The sequence below is a fragment of the Cetorhinus maximus genome, chromosome 23 (assembly GCF_964194155.1).
Source record: "Cetorhinus maximus chromosome 23, sCetMax3.hap1.1, whole genome shotgun sequence".
Lineage (NCBI taxonomy): Eukaryota > Metazoa > Chordata > Chondrichthyes > Lamniformes > Cetorhinidae > Cetorhinus > Cetorhinus maximus.
In genome coordinates, this window is record NC_135901.1 from 51,270,866 (window position 1) to 51,287,650 (window position 16,785).

The window sequence follows — 16,785 nt, forward strand, 5'->3', positions numbered from 1 at the left end:
ACCCCTTTAGCATTATTGGCTTCGGGATCAGCAGAATACTCAGTAACAGACAAAACATCGAAAGGCTCGAAGGGAGATGGCACCGGTTGTAGGAGAACTGGTTCCCAGTGACATGGATGTGTCTGCAGTGGGTGGGATAAAACTGTTTCCATGTATCCACAATGAATGTCCCAGCCTTTATTTGGGAAGAGTAAAACTGAAAGGATAATTATCATTTGGGTAGCGGCAATCTGAAGCTTTCACTCGCTGAGCCGTTGGTTTAGGATATCTTACAGAGAACAGGCCCTTCCCTTAAGTCTCTGTGGCACAGTTGGTCAGCGCATTCAGCTATTAACCGAAAGGTTGGTGGTTCAAAACCACCCAGAGACGAAGCTATAACTGTTTTCTCTCCACTATTACTCATTAACGCTCTGGTTTGTTCTGGGCCCCTGAAATCACAAGAAAATCCCTCACCCCCAAGTTTCAAGCTCGGCTCTCACCGACTGAGCTCCCACACCAAGCTTTGTTTATCATTTCAGATATAACAAAAAATATGGACGATCATGTACCCCAATCAAAATCAATACAGATCAACGAGGCTATTGGATTGAAACAAGCCCATCAATTAGTCGCTCTTGCTCAGCTCCACAGTGAGTGAGACAGGAACAAGTAACAATATTCCAGCCCCGCACTCTCCAGTCACCCGCTACCAGTGGAAACATCTTCATATTCTGCTGAATGTTATCTTCAGAAATGGTGAAGAGCGAATCTAATGTGGCTGCAAGATCCAGCATTCAGTTCATATTCAACAACAAACAAGAATGGGAGCGATGCAACTTTTCCACACAGCTGGGTGATAATGTTTTCCCCGAGCATCGAATGGAGTAACTTGCACATGCAAAATTAGCAGGGTAACCACAACGCTACAGGAACATTTCTCTGCCTGGATCCCAATGGAGCTGTCTGGAATGTTAAACTGTGACGTCATGCAGCAGCACTTTGGGTCTTTGTTTTGAAGAAATGGAGTTCGGCTGTTCTCATTAGGAATGCTGGAGACAGACTGATCAACAATGTCATCATCAAATGGCGCAGCGCAGTAAGAGGACCTTCTACCCATTTTATTTATATCATTTTTTTTTACAAAGATCTTGCCAATTAGCCCCAATTTCCTTCTCTCTTTCCATGTATCAGAATTTTCCCCATTTCATCCATCGCCAAATTCCCTTTTGATGAAGGAGTTTCTGCAGAATCCATGCAGTTTGCCTCAATGAATATGTCCCTTAACCAATGAAATTAAGGTTTGGACTAGGGTTCTTTCTGCAGTTTTCGACATAAACATAAGTTATTTATGCAATTCATTTCACGGTGAACTTACAAAAGAGGTTTATTCTGATCTGACATGTCCTCAGTATTTTCTCAGTCATGATGACCATGAAACTATCACTGACTGCCATACAAACCCATGTGATTGACCAGTCCTTTAGGGAATTCAATCGGTCGTCCTTATCTGGTCTGAACAGAACCACGGTGATGTGATTGATTCTCAACTACCCTCTGAAATGGTTTAACAAGTTACACAGCTCAAGGGGATTTGGGGGTGTCCAAATATGTTGGCTAACGATGCTCATGAAAGAATGAAGATCCATGAGGAAGCGCGATACAAAGTAATTTTGTACCATCTCTCCCAATGGCTCGTGTTCAATCACAATATCAGTTGCATCTGTCTTTAGGATGACACTAGTCATTGGATCACACTGGTAGTCATCTTTCAGTCAGTAAGTAACTGTGAATTTATATTTGTAAACTCATTAATTTCTGTTGTTGAGGAAAGGAACTGCTAGTTTTTTTGTGCCTAGTCAGTTTCACCACTCCTGGTTTTGAGAACGCTTTTTGCAGCTTGGCGAAGGGCAGATTTAATGTGGCGGCGAGATACTATATTCAGTTAATATTCAACAACAAATGTGAATTATGGAACTTTCCCTCACACTTGGATGTGTAAATTTCAATAATGTTTCTACCCATTTCCAGACAGGGGGCCTTTTGCATGTACGTGATAACCAATTGGCAACTACAGAAACAATGGGCAGAACCACAGGGACCAACTTAGAATATCAAGCCGTGCAGTCTTACTGCACTTCCGAGCCCTGTTTTGTGGAAGTACAATTCGGCTGAAAAACATAGCCATGCGGCAGAGAAATTGATCTAACATTAGAATCATAAAATGACAGAGCACATCAGCAGGTCATTCAACACTTCACACACGTGCGAACTATCTTACTGTAATTCGTCTCTTTTTCTGTCTCTTTCTCATAACCGTGCCTTTTGGAGAAAATCATTCAAAGCCTGGTGAAGTGCCAGTGTCACATGGCTGTGAGATAATGTATTCGGCTACTGTTTAGCAAGAAACAGGAATTGTACAACTTCTCACAATTAGATGATTCAGTTTTGATAATATTTTTGCCAGCTTTCGAACCGGTGACCTTGCACATCTGAAGTGAATGTGATAAACGCTACTTGTTTATTTGTTCATTTATAGGATATGGACATCGCTGCCGAGACCGCTACACCACAGAAACAATGTGCGAGAAAAAGCCAAAGGGACTTGGATAGAATTTCAAACTTTGTAGACCTGCTGCACTGCAAGATCCTGTTTTACAGGAATAGAACTGGGATGGGACATTTTGGAATGTTGCAGAGAAATTGATCTAATTGTAAACTGACACAGCTCATAAGGAGGCCATTCGACCCATCGTCTGTGTGCTTTCTTCAAAGAGCTATCCACTTAGATCCAATATCATTCTCGTCCTTCATAACCCTGCAGTTTTTTTTTCCATTTCAAATAATTACCCAATTCCTTTTTGAAAACTCTGTGTTAAGAAAAACAATATTGAAAGAGGCGCAGGAGCTTCTGCAGTGTCCACGCTCAGTGTGTGAAAATTAACAAAGTTTCCCTGACCCAATGACACGGAGAGTTGAACTGGGGATTCATATGTTGTCTTCGGGATAAAAAGAAATATTTATTTATGCAATTGATTTCCTCATGAATATTTAAATGAAGTTTATTCTGACCAAGCACCTCCTCATTTTTCTCAGTTGATATATACAATGTAATTCACCTTGTTGTGCAACCTGTTACAGAAGCTGTTATAGAAAAGAGGGAAAGGTTTGCTACAGCTAAACAAAGCCCTGGTTAGATCACACCTGGAGGACTGTGTGTAGCCCTGGGAACGGCACCTTATAAAGGATCAATATTGGTCTTGGAAACAGGGCAGTGCTGATCCAGCAGAATGTCAGTTCTGGAATGTAAGTGGACATTCTCCCCTCCGTAAATTGAGGTCATCCAAAACTGCTGCCCGTGTCTTCACTCACAGCAAGCCCCATTCCCCTATCACCCTCTACTCGCTGACCTACATTGGCTCCCAGTCAAAGAATGCATTTACTTCAAACTTTCTTCGCCTTGTGTTCAAATCTCTCCTTGTTCTCGACCCTCCCTATCTCTGTAATCTCCTCGAACCCCACAGGTCTCTGAGATATCTGTGCTCCTCTAATTCTGGCCTCATGTACATTCCCTATGAGAATCGCTCCACCATTGGTGACCGTGGTTTCAGTTACCGAGGCCCCAAGCTCTGGAATTCCCTCGCTAAACCTCTCTGCCTCTACCTCACTTTCCCCCTTTAAGACTCTCCTTAAAACCTACCTCTTTGACCAAGCTTTTGTTCATCTGGCCTAACATCTCCTTCTGTGTGTCAGTGTCAGACTCTGTTACATAATGATCCTGTCAACCATCTTTAGAGGTTTCATTACGTTAAAGGCGCTATCTAAATGTAAGCTGTTGTTGTAATGAGGCATATAGAGAAGGAGACAAGCTTCTCTTACAACTTTCACCCTGATATTTTTTGATCTGAATTTGCACAACTAATGTGAGTGAAGTTTGTTCTGTTAAAAATGTGTCCAATCCCTTGGGGAACTGAACCACATTGACACTCACACAGACGAATGGAAGGAAGAAACCACGGGAGTGTTTGCGTGGTTTTGATTCTGTTTAGCCAATAATTAATTCCACGGGTACCTTATTAAAATCAGGAATGATGAGAACTGGAGCCGGTAGGATCTGTGCCTCTGTGAGGAGATCCCACAGAATTCCATCCCCATCCCCTTAACCACTCCGCCATCAACACAAGACTGACACTGACATCATTGCAGTTTGTATAAAGTCACAGATGGCTACATCAGACGGTCATTCAGCATGTTGTCTCTCTGGAATAGCAACTCAACTACTGTAATTCCACACCCCACCTTTTCCCCACAGCAACTCTCCTCGTTCTTCCTGTCAAAATTCAACACCGTGCATTCAATATGAGGTGGCACCTGCTTGTGCTAATGGGGCTGCTAAATGTTTAGCAGCGGTGGGGCACGAACTCACGACTCCATAAATACCTTAAACCAACGCCTTTGCCCGCCCAGCCGTGCTGGGCGAAATTTACAAATCATTTCCTTCACAAGTTTTGGCACTGAAATAGAATAAAAGCAAATAGAGTAGGAATAGGCAAAATACTGCGGATGCTGGAAATCTTAAACAAAAGCAAAAAATGCTGGAAAAACTCAGCAGGTCTGACAGCATCTGTGGAGAGAAAGGCAGAATTAACGTTTCGAGTCTGTATGACTCTTCTTCAGAGCTAAAGGGAATTAGAAATATGAAGTCCTACTTCCCTTTAGTTCTGAAGAAGAGTCATGCGGACTCGAAACGTTAACTCTGTCTTTCTCTCCACAGATGCTGTCAGACCTGCTGAGTTTTTCCAGCATTTTTTGTTCTTGTTTCAGAGTAAGAATAGATCATTTGGAACCTCAAACCTGCTCCGTCAGTTCATCAGATCATCCTGCACTTCGTAACAAACAGAAATCATCTCCACTCAAAAACATAATGAGCTGCAGTGAAGGGTTGGCACCATTTAAACTCAATCAACTGGTCTGGCTCCAAATCTCATGTTAGAAATGACAAGAAAACTTATCACTGAATTCACTCCGGGTCTTGACTTCAGAAGGACAGGACACAAGGTAACAAAGTACATTTCGACAGAATGGGTTATAAAATGGCAGAATGACTGGGAAAAGAATCCATGGTGTGTTGGAAAATTATAGAAAGTTACAGCAAAGAAAGAGGCACTTGGCCCTGGTGTGCTGCTGTCAAAGAGCAGTTATGATTGGTTGACCAGGAGTGGTCAGTTACTCTTCCATTTCCAATTGTGAATTTAGTGAATGTTTGCAGATGATCAGAAATAAGGAACACGGGGCATTTGGATGTTTTTTATTCAATTTAACCTATAATTCATTCCACAGACCGTCAGTTAAAATCAGGAATGATAAGAAGCATAAACGACAGGGGTCAAACCTGCGTGAGAAAACTCCAGCCGATTCCTAGTCCATCAGTTTAACCAATTCGCCACAATACCTAGTGAAAGTTCGCTATTGTTTGTATAAAATAATAGAATGGATACAGGGAGTAAGAGAGAAAGAAGATTTTCAGTCCGTGCCATTGCCCCAACCACCTCTCCCCATTCTCCCAAACAAAATGCAACACTGCACAGATCAGCCGTCCCCTGGCCGCATGGAGGATTTTTTGGAAGCGTCTCAAACAACAAAGTTTAACAGCCGCGGGACTGGAGCCCAAAGCAGGAAAGCCTCGGCCAGCATCTTAGCCCATTCGGCGACTCAGTACCACATTTAGAGCAGAAACAACCATTGCCTCGACCGGCATCGGCTCTGAATTAGAGTGTGGGAAAAATATAATCAGGAATAGGCCATTCGGCCCCTCGGGCATTCTCAACTACTTCATAAGATCATGTGAAAACTTCAATCATCCTCCGCTTTGTAACATCCGGGCATTTAGTAGCTGAACAGTCTCCACCCAAAAAGAAACAGAAATAAATGTCCTCTTGCATCTTATAAATCAGCGCTTTTGTTTTCTCTGGACCATCTTAATCTGAAGCCACAAAACTATCGTAAACAATGTTTGGATGGTAAAAATGATGAACTGAACCACATTGACACACACAGAGGAACAGACACAGACATATACACCGAGAGTGACAGAGGACAAGGGTTTGTTTCTAAGGAGAGACAAACACCCAGAAAGCAAGCCTGACACCAACATGGCTCCGTTTTTGTTCCATTTCCGACTAGAAGTTTCGTGAATATTTTCGTGAATGAACAGAAATAGGAAAACGCCCCAGTGTTTGGATGGACTTGATTCAATGTAACCGATAATTAACTCTGTAAACACAGAGTTAAAACCAGGAATAATGAGAACGGGAAACCCCAATGGATTTGGACTCCATCACCTTCACCAGTCAGTCACCACGACTGACTCAATGCACAGGGTGATGTTGTTAGTATAAAATCATGGGTGGCTACAGGAGAGAAGGAGAACATTCTTGTCCGTGTCGGCTCTCTGGAAGAGCAGTTTAACTCATTCCATAACCCTCGTCTTTTTCCTCAAAGCAATTTATTTTGAATCTGTCTCTCCTCGTCCTTCCTGTTAAAATGAAACACCGCACACAAACCGTACAATTCGATTTCAGCTGGCACTTGTTCGACTCGCTGTTCAAGCTGCTCATGTAGAACTTTCAATTTCCAAAACCCACTAACCTCATCACTGCGGCTCCTGTGAAACTGACAAGGGAACACACGGCAGAAATTCATCACTGAAAGTAACTGACACACATCAAATTCTAAACGCGTTTACCTTGGTAGGAGGCCGTGGCACAGTGGTACTTTCACTGGTTTGGGATTCTAGGGATCAAATCTCACCATGGCAAATGGTGAAATTTGTTTTCAATAAAAAAATCTTGTGATCATCACTAATGGCAGTAGGGACGAAAATCTGCTGTCCCAGCAATAACTCTTATATACTCTCTGGAAGAGGACTGACCTAGCCAGGGACTACCCACCCATCCAGTTTATGAACCCAATCTTTCCCTGGAAATCAGGGAATGGGAATGTAAGACACGAAAAGGGTTCACAGGACCTGATTGTCCCAGACACTGATCATAGGAATGTGCACAGTATCAATTATCCACATTCTTGTGTATGTTGTTAAACTTTGAAATTATTTTGAACTGATTTTCAATGTGAAGAATCGGAATGAGCTTATTTTGTTCAGTAGATATACAAGAAGGTAAATGCTCAAGTGCAAACACTGCGAGTTTGAAACTTGAGTGAATGGTTCAGATCATATCTGCAGTTGTACTAGTCTGGTTTCAAATTCAGTTCCTAATCTGTTTACTGTCTGGAATTCAAAGTGTTGGATAGAAGGGCAAGATGTACATCTCGCTAGATTGAGCTATGAAATGCCAGAATAACTTAGAGAGATGCAACCGGGGTGTTAGGAATCACAAAATGACAGAAAGGTACAGCAAATAAAGAGGCCATTCGGCCCTGAGTGCTGCTTTCAAAGAGCAGTGTTATTGATCTGAATATTCAAGGGTATTCGTAATTTAGGAAGGATGGGCAAAAAGGGAAAGGAGGCGGGGTCGCACAGTAAATAACGACAAGATCGGTACTTTCGTGAGAGAGGGTCTTAGATTGAAAGATCAAGATGTCGAATCAATTTTGGTGGAGCTAAGAAACGGGCAAGTGGCAACAAGCATTGGTGTGAGTTGTTTATTGGTCACCAAACTGCAGTGGCAATGTTGGGCACTGTAATAAATCAGGAAATTAGAGCTGCAAGTAACATGGGTAATACAGGAATAATATTCTGCTGTGCACCACCAGCTCTATAGTCAGTGCTTTGTAATCCCTCACAGCCCTTCTCTTTCATTTTCACACCCTCTGGATCTCTTCTTGACTTGTTGCACGTGTGACATTTCCAGCTCTGATGTGAAACTTTAACTCTCACTCCCCTAACTCTGACAGAGATGTTTTGTGTTGCTTTCAGCCAGGAAGACAATAACATTGGTTTTAACAGTTCGCCCAAGGGCAGTAAATCTCAATTTCCTGACAGGGTATCAAACCTGAGGTGCAGCAGTGAAAGTGCTGAACCCTAACCAGTCGGCCATCAGGGAAGCTGCTAACAGGGCTGGAAATTTGGCTCATGAAGGCTGATTTTGGCATTTTTTCATTCCCGATCCCTTTCACCAGAGATAAATTTCTCTGACCAAATGGTCTGTTCAGGTTGAACACAATGAGCCAACGAGAAGAACCATTGCTGTTATCTGGAACATGAAATCGATAGCTTCCTCCATTAATACAGTTCTTGGCCTTTGACAGAGCTGTTAGTCATCTGACCGAATATGTGACTCGGTGTCACACTTTGTTATATAATGATCCTGGGGAACACTTTGTGATGTTTCATTAGGTTAAAGGCGCTTTATAAATATAAATTGTTGCAGTTTAACATACAGAGAAATAGACAAACTCCTCTTTCATCTTTTACCCTGAGAGCTTTTCCTTGTAACATTTTAAAATGAAGTTGCACAACTAAAGTAAATGAAGTTGGGCTGGTAAAATGTGTTCAACCCCTTGGGGAACTGAAGCACATTGGCACATACAGAGGAACACACACAGACGGATACACCGAGTGTGACAGAGGCCTAAGGAGAGACAAACGCCCAGAAAACAAGATGTCACCAACTTGGCTCAGTTTTTGTTTCATATCCGACAGGAGACTTGCAGAAGACTGACACAGAAATGGATTTGTTTGGATGGTTTTTCTTCTATTTGAATGAGAATTAATTCTACAGTCAAGCAGAAATAACGAGAAGCACAGTCAGCAAGATTCAAACCAACGTCAGGAGGCCCCAATGGATTTTAAACCCATTCACCTTAAACACTGGGCCACAACTACAGAACTTGCTAACATGCTAATATTATTTGTTTAAAATCATAGAATGGTTACAGCAGGGAAAGTGGGCCTTCTGCCCGTCCTAGCATTGCCATTACCTGACCTTTCTCCAGAACCCTGCAATTTACACTGTCTCTCGTCGTTCTTCCTACAAAATAATAGCATGTTTAGTTAAAACACAGAAGACTCGTTCAGCCAATAACAGCATCGAGTGTATTAGACATGAACATGAAGTGAACAGTGAGGTGAAATAGTGCCACAAGCTGCGGATGGACAACTTCCAATTTCCAAAACCCACCAACCTCATCAATGCGGCTCCTCTGAAACTTTCAAGGTAAATATTGATCCTTAAAAGATGCCGCTCCTAGATCTATTCACAGTGCTCCAGGTGTGATCTAACCAGGGCTTTGTATAGCTGTAGCAAACCTTTCCCTCTTTTCTATAACAATCTCTGTAACAGGTTGTACAGCAAAATATATTAGATTGTATATTTCGACTGAGAAAAATGAGGAGGCGCTTGAACTCACAGCCATGTGTCCTGGTCAATGTTCACGAATATTAATCTGCAATATAATGAAAAAAACATTTAGGCCGACATCGAGCCCATCCGAAATCTATAGAATTATTGGATTCAAACAAACCCATCAGTTATTCTCTCTTCCTCAGCTCCACGGTGAGTGAGACAGGGAAAAGCAGAAAAGCAGCAATATTCCAGCCCCGCACTCTCCAATCACCCGCTGTCAGCAGAAAGCAGCGACTGCAGCTTCAATGAGCGGGTTACTGCCCATCCCTGGAACACAAGATACTCCAACCCGGGCCAAACCTCCCAATTCACTGAACACAGGCTCAAGGTAACGCAGGTAGATTATATCCCGGTCCCTAACCTCCGAGCAGCATTTACTGAATACCCGAGGGAATGTGTCACAAACAAAACTAACACCAACTTTCTAAATCTTTTTATTGGATGTGTTCATTTCATTTTAAGTTCTGCTGATGGGAAAATGGCCGAAATAGAGGTTGGTGAATAACAGCTTGGAACCATGTTCCTCTCTCCCACTGCATTGCTGATCCTTCCAATTTAGGCATTTGGGGGCAATTATCAGTTTGATACTCAGATTAGCTCCGTCTCCATATTATAAGATGAATCTAGAAGCACTGGAGTAGGTACAATAAAGATTTACTGGAGTGATGTTAGAACTGAAAAGTTTTAACATTCAACAACGATTGAATTGATTAAACATGTTTTCTCTAGTAAACAGGATGATGGATGACATGATCGAAGCCTTTAATATTCTGAAAGGGTTTGGAAGATGCTTCTACTTGCGGATAGACAAGAATAAATAAAAGTTGGTCACCAGGAAATCCAATGTCCAATTCAGAAGCAACGTCTTTAATCAGAGATAAAAGCACAAAATGATGGAAATACTCAGAAAATCTGGGAATTTCTGTGGATTGAGAACCAGAATTATACTTTCAGATCTGTGCACTGATTCAGTACAATTCCACTGACCAGTCACAGACCTGAAATGAAAACTATGTCTCTCCACAGACTCTACCAGCCCTGTTTATAATTCGAAAATGTTCTGTTTTTATTTCAGATTTACAGCATCGCTTTCCTTTTTTTCTTCATAATAGAATGTAGAGCCCATTGCCAGAGGATTAGAGATCCAAGTCTGTGCTGGACACGCCTAGGTAAAGTCACACTGTGAAAACTTCATTCAGCAGCTAATTATGGAAAAAGGTTTACTCGATCATCTGATTAGTTGACACAGCAGCAGTCACATCTGATGGAGAAAATTCAGAGATTTCATGCGTGTGGAGGCATTTACTCAGTTTGGCCACCAGTGAACAATCCAGCTATAAAAGTTCAAAGGATTTGCTCCGCAATAGGCGCATTCTTACTGACAAGACGGAGTTTAAATGTTTGGTGTATGGAAGGAGAAATCACTTCTTCACCTCACCTGCGAAGAATCCAGTCAATCCACATCTAACTGTAGCGGTTTGTTTTGTTGTTAATTACACCCAGGACAGAAGCATGGTAGAGGCCGATGCAATTTATTGTATCAATTGATTGTATAATTTAAATCTTGACCATAAAGCTGCAATTACCATCGGATCGTAACAATTTATTGGATATGTAATTACGTCCTCCCACCCAGCATTCAATGCGGGACAGAATGTGCCCTATCCAGAGCGCTAGGGTCTTACGCATGCGCACTGCGGAGTCTGATTCGCACCTGCGCATTGCGGGCTCTTAGCTGAGCATGCGCGGTGCTGTCCTGTGACTGGAGCCGTAGAGTGGATGAGAAAATGGCGACTGGAGCAGAATAACAGAGTTAGTGGGTTTGGGGGAGGAATGGAGCCAGCGGAGTGGGCAGGGAGGTTTCATAAACACTTGGTGCAGCCCGCAGAGCCTTAATAAGAAACTACAGGCCCCGCGTTTGCAGCGAACAGACCGGAAATGACTGGATCTCTCTCTCTGCTCGGGCCGGCGGCGCGGCTGTGCAACAATGCGCATGCGCGGTCATCCTGGGTCCAGGTATCAAGAGGAGACAATATTGTGCATTTCTATCCTGTACTGACAGGGATGGATTTTGGAAACTCCTTTTACAGGGGGTTAGAAGGGGAGGATTTACACACAGCCAACTCAAACCAAGAGAAATATTTCTCAATTTCTGTTCTTGACTGACAGTGATTGATTGTTTTATAATCTTTTCATAGGATATCACATGGGAATGATTCGCAGACGGGAAACTCAAACCAAACATCAGATCAAGATCTGAAAGGCTCACTCGATTCATCAGCCTTTGAGAGTAAGTAATGAGTTTCAGGTCATTATCACTCATTGTGTAAAATTTTTTATCACACATCGAGAATTACACTGACATCAGCACACATCGACAATTACACTGACATCAGCACACACCGATAATTACACGGTGACATCACCCCGCTCCCTGGGTATTTCCTCAACTGGGAGATTTTTCTCTGACTTCAGTGCTTCTGATATCTTTCCAGCTACCGTCTCCGGCAGGAGTTTATAAAGCTGAAAAGAGTTAAATTGTTTCACAGGTGAGTAGTTTTGACAATTCATCTACAACTTGGAGCTTTTAGTCCTCTGTTATCTGTGTGAGGTCCGACAGCTCTGCGGCTGGTGTGACTCCTTTACTGTGAATCTGATTCTGTGTCCATCCATTGCTCTGTTTCACCTATGCCCTCCCTGATCACCTCTCTGCTGTTGTCTAACTTCCTCTGTCTCTAATAGTGGGTGTATTTTAGCTCTGTTTAGCATTTTACGGTTACTTCTGCCAACTGCTGCCCTGACCATATGCTGCTGGCTTACCAGCTATAGCTTCCCACCATGTCTTTCATAGTCAGGAATTGTTTTTCCTGCGATATAGTCCATCTCTCTTCTACTCCTGAGCTTATATTGATCATCAGATTCTGCATCATTTTTATTCCCTGTAGTTCATTCTGCGCCCCCTGAAATGTTAACTGTGTTTCTCGCTCCACAGATACTGCCTGACCTGAGTATTTCCAGCATTTTCTCTTTTTATTTCAGATTTCCAGCAGCTATTATTTTATTGGCAAAGTTACTGAGGTGGAAATAGGCGGTCTTAGTGATATGTAGTCAGAAGCTCAGCTTAGGGTGAAATATGACACTAAGATTGTGAACAGTCTGGCTCAGCCTCAGAGTTGTCAGAGAGATGGATGTCATTGATGGTTAGGGAGTGGAGTTTGTAGCAGGGACTGAAGACAATGGCTTCAATCTTCCCAATATTTAAATGGAGGAAATTTCTGTTCATCCAACACTGGATGTTAAACAAGTCAGGATGGTGTGTGACTTGGAGGGGAACTTGGAGGTGATGGTGTTCACATACATCTCCCCTGGTCCTTCTAGGGGATGGAGGATGAGGGTTTGGGAGATGTTGGTAGAATTGCAGATGCATAAAGTCTCTTTCCTTCACCCCCTGCCTCTCCCATCTCCCTCTCTATTTCCCCCAGTAGATGCTGGTGTTTTGTATAGTCCCTGACCAGTTGGCAGGTTCCCTTCCCTGAAGGACATTAGTGAGCCAGTTGGGTTTATATTACCATCCAGCAGTTTTCATGGTCACTTTTTCCTAATGCCGGCCCCAAAAATTACCAGATTCATTCAACTCAATGTCACAACCTGTTTTTGTGTTATTGTGGTTTCTCTCTCATTCACTTTTGTCTATTTAAACTATTTCCCTAGAATTTTCAATTGGGAAACCCAATGTTTCATCAGAATCTAACAGTGTCGCACAATTAGTCGTAAATTGAATTTCATTGGATTTTGAACATGGACGGAAAAAGCACCGTTCACCGTGGGGAGAAACCGTACACGTGTTCTGTGTGTGGACGAGGCTTCAGCTGATCATCTGGCCTGTCAAAACGTAAATGCAGTTACAGTGGGGAGAAACCATGGAAATGCGGAGACTGTGGGAAAGGATTCAATTATCCATCCAGGCTGGATACTCACCAGCGCACTCACACTGGGGAGAGGCCTTTCACTTGTTCTGTATGTATGAAGGGATTTGTTGATTCATCCACCCTCCTGAGCCACCAGCTCATTCACACTGAAGAGAGGCCATTCACCTGCTCCGAGTGTGGAAAGGGATTCACTCGGGCATCCAATCTGCTGAGGCACCAGCGAATTCACTCTGTGAGGATGCCATTTACCTGCTCCGTGTGTGGGAAGGGATTCATTCAGTTATCCTACCTGCTGACACACCAGAGAGTTCACACTGGGGAGAGGCCATTTACCTGCTCCGAGTGTGGGAAGGGATTCACTCAGTTATCCAACCTGCTGACACACCAGCGAGTTCACACTGGTGAGAGGCCGTTTACCTGCTCCGAGTGTGGGAAGCGATTCACTCATTTATCCAACCTGCTGACACACCTGCGAGTTCACACTGGGGAGAGACCATTTATCTGCTCCAAGTGTGAGAAGGGATTCGTTAATTTATCCGATCTGTTGAGACACCAGCGAATTCACACTGGGGAGAGACAGTTCTCCTGCTCCCACTGTGGGAAGGGCTTCACACAGTCATCCCACTTGCTGAGACATCAGCGAATTCATACTGGAGAGAGGCCGTTCATCTGTCCTGTATGTGGGAAGGGATTCGCTGTATCGTCTGACCTGCTGAAGCACCAGCGAATTCACACTGAGGAGATGCTGCTCTGAGTGTGGGAAAGGATTCACCTGGTCATCCCAACTGATGAGACACCAGCGAGTTCACAAATAACAAACAGGACATTGCTGTTAATCACATCCAGGACTGAACCTTGTTCATTGTAGTCTGTTTCTGCTGATGTTAATAAACTCTAGCTCAGTTATTGGGGCTAATATTCTGGATAAGGACAAATAAAATATATTTGTGTTAAATATAGCATATTGAGTCTTGTTAATATCTCTAATACAAGTTAGTTTCTCTGGAAGGGCGCTCCCTCTCCCTTCTCTCCTCCATCCTCACCTGTAACAACAAGTGTAAGCAGCTCATGGAGCTTCTTTGTCACTAAGATTGAGACAATCCGATCAGCTGCCTCTGCTGCTTCCCTCCCTTCCACTAGCCCACCGGGACAAACTGTCTCTTTAATGTTTCACCTTGTCCAAGCCGTGAACCCACATCTTTCATTAGCTTCTCCCCCATCTCCCTTCCTGCCCTCTCAGTGGTCATCTTGTCCATGAGACCCACCTCCTGCTCCATCGACCCTATTCCCACTAAACTGCTGATCCCCCAACTTCCCCATGTTCACTGATATTGTTCACAGTTCTCTCTCTTCTGGTACTATCCCTCTCTCCTTCAAATCATCACACTTTCCTCAAAAAACAATGACTTAACTCTCCTGTCCTTGCAAAGTATTGACCCATCTTCAATCCCCAGTTCCTCTCTGAACTCTTGAAAAGTGTTCACACCTCCCAAATCCGTCTCCATCTTTCCCAGAACTCCCTGTCTGAATCTCTCCAATCAGCTTTCTGCCCCACCACTGCACTGAAACAGCTCAGATCAAAGCCATCAATGACATCCTATGTGACTGTGATAAAGGTAAACTATCCCTTCTCGACCTGCCTGCAGCCTTTGACAAGGTTGACCACACCATTCTGCTCCAACACTTCTCCACTGTCGTCCAGCTGGGTGGAGCTGCTCTCTCCTGGTTCCATTCTTCTCTATCTAATCATAGTCAGAGAATCGCTTGGAATGTCTTCCCTTCCCACTCCCACAGTTACCTTTGGTGTCCCCAGAGGATCCAGCCTTGGTTCCCTTTTATTTCTCATCAACATTCTCCCCACAGCGACATCATCTGAAAACACAGTGTCAGTTATCACGTGTAGACTGACAGTGCCCAGTTCTACCTCACCACCACCTCTCTCCACTTCTCCACTTTTGTTAAATTTTCAGACTGTTTGTGGATGTGCAGAAATTTTCTCCAATTAAATTTTGGGAAGATTGAAGCCATTGTTTTCATTCCTGAGCTACCAACTCCATTCTTTATCCTATTTCTATCAGGTCATCTCTCAGCCTTCTCTTTTCCAGAGAAAAGAGCTTCAGGCTGTTTAGCCTTTCCTGGTGATTATAATGTATCTGTTTTTGGAACATTTGTGAATGAACTTTTATGTCCCTGGCCCTGGCGATGCCCGACAGCAGTTTCGAGCCTTCTTCAGAGGGCGTCTCTATTGGACAGAGCGGTTTCTGGGCCGCAGAGAATTGTGGGATTTTGAAAATGGGAAAAGAAAGCACCATTCACAGTGTTCTGCATGCGGATGAGGTTTCAGCCGATCATCTGGCCTGCTCAAAACATAAATGCAGGCACAACTGAAAGCAGTTGTGCAAATGTTGACACTGGGAAGGGATTCATTTACCCATCGAAATTGGAAACTCATCGGAGCGTTCACACTGGGGAGAGGCCATTAACTGCTTAAAGTGTCAGAAGGGATTCACTCCGTTATCCCACCTGCAGACACACCAACGAGTTCAAACTGGGGAGAGGCCATTCATCTGCGCTGTATGGAAAAAGATTCATTAATTTATCCAACCTGATTGCACATCAAAGAGAGCTTTTAAATTTCAAGACTGTGGGAAGTGCTTTACAAGTTCTCAGGAACTGATCCACCAGCAATGTATTCATACTGATGAGAGACCGTTCAGATGCCTTCTTTATGGGACTGGATTCAGGCAATCATCCCACCTCTCTCTACACAAGCGCTCTCACACTGGGGAGAAGCTGTACACCTGCACCGAGTGTGGGAAGGTACGCATTCAGTCATCCCACCTGCTGAAACACCAACAACTTCACAACGAACTACAGTGATTGGATTTTGCTGTTAATAATGTACAAGAATGAACTATACCCATTGGGGTCTGTTTCAGCTGATGTTAATAAACACCAGCCCAGTTATAAGGTTAATATTCTGGATAAAGATCAAATAAATCAACATTCTGTCAAACACAGAGGATGTTGAATTTTTAAAAACATCTCTAACACAAGTTAGTCCTTGTTTCGGACTCTCCCTCTCCCCTGTCTCCTGCATCCACACCTCCAACAGGTGTGAGGAGCTCATGGAGCTTCTTTGTCAATCAGATTGAGACAATCCGATCAGCTGCCTCTGCTGCTTCTCTCCCTCCCACGAGTACATCCTTGCAATTCTCATCCAATCTCCGACCACTCTTCTGTCTCTAAAATCATGCTTAACTCCCAAATCCATGCGCAATGGTCCTGGAACTTAGGGGTAAAATGACATTGTGAAAGGATTGTTCACCGGCTGAATTGTGACGTTCTTACTGACAAGACGGCGCTTAAATGTTCTGTGTATGGGAAGAAAAAATAATTGTTCACACCGCCTACTGAGACTCCAGTGAGTTCACATCTAAATGTAGGAGGTTTTAAAGCAGTTATTTACACCCGGGACAGTATTATGGCAGAGGACCCATGCAATTTGTTTGTCA

The 16,785-nt window shown here is 43.3% G+C and overlaps 1 protein-coding gene and 1 non-coding gene across 2 annotated transcripts; both read left to right on the plus strand.

Annotated features, from left to right (window-relative positions):
- The first annotated feature begins 295 nt into the window (after positions 1 to 295).
- On the plus strand, positions 296 to 369 carry trnan-auu (transfer RNA asparagine (anticodon AUU)). The gene has a single exon. It is a non-coding gene; the product is annotated as a tRNA-Asn (tRNA).
- Positions 370 to 11,539: 11,170 nt separating this feature from the next.
- Positions 11,540 to 14,226, plus strand: LOC144697642 (uncharacterized). Its single transcript, XM_078569672.1, has 2 exons — positions 11,540 to 11,631; positions 13,053 to 14,226. The coding sequence occupies exon 2, from the start codon at positions 13,365 to 13,367 to the stop codon at positions 14,022 to 14,024; it is 660 nt and encodes a 219-aa protein (XP_078425798.1). The 5' UTR covers positions 11,540 to 11,631; positions 13,053 to 13,364; the 3' UTR covers positions 14,025 to 14,226.
- The last annotated feature ends 2,559 nt before the right edge of the window (positions 14,227 to 16,785 follow it).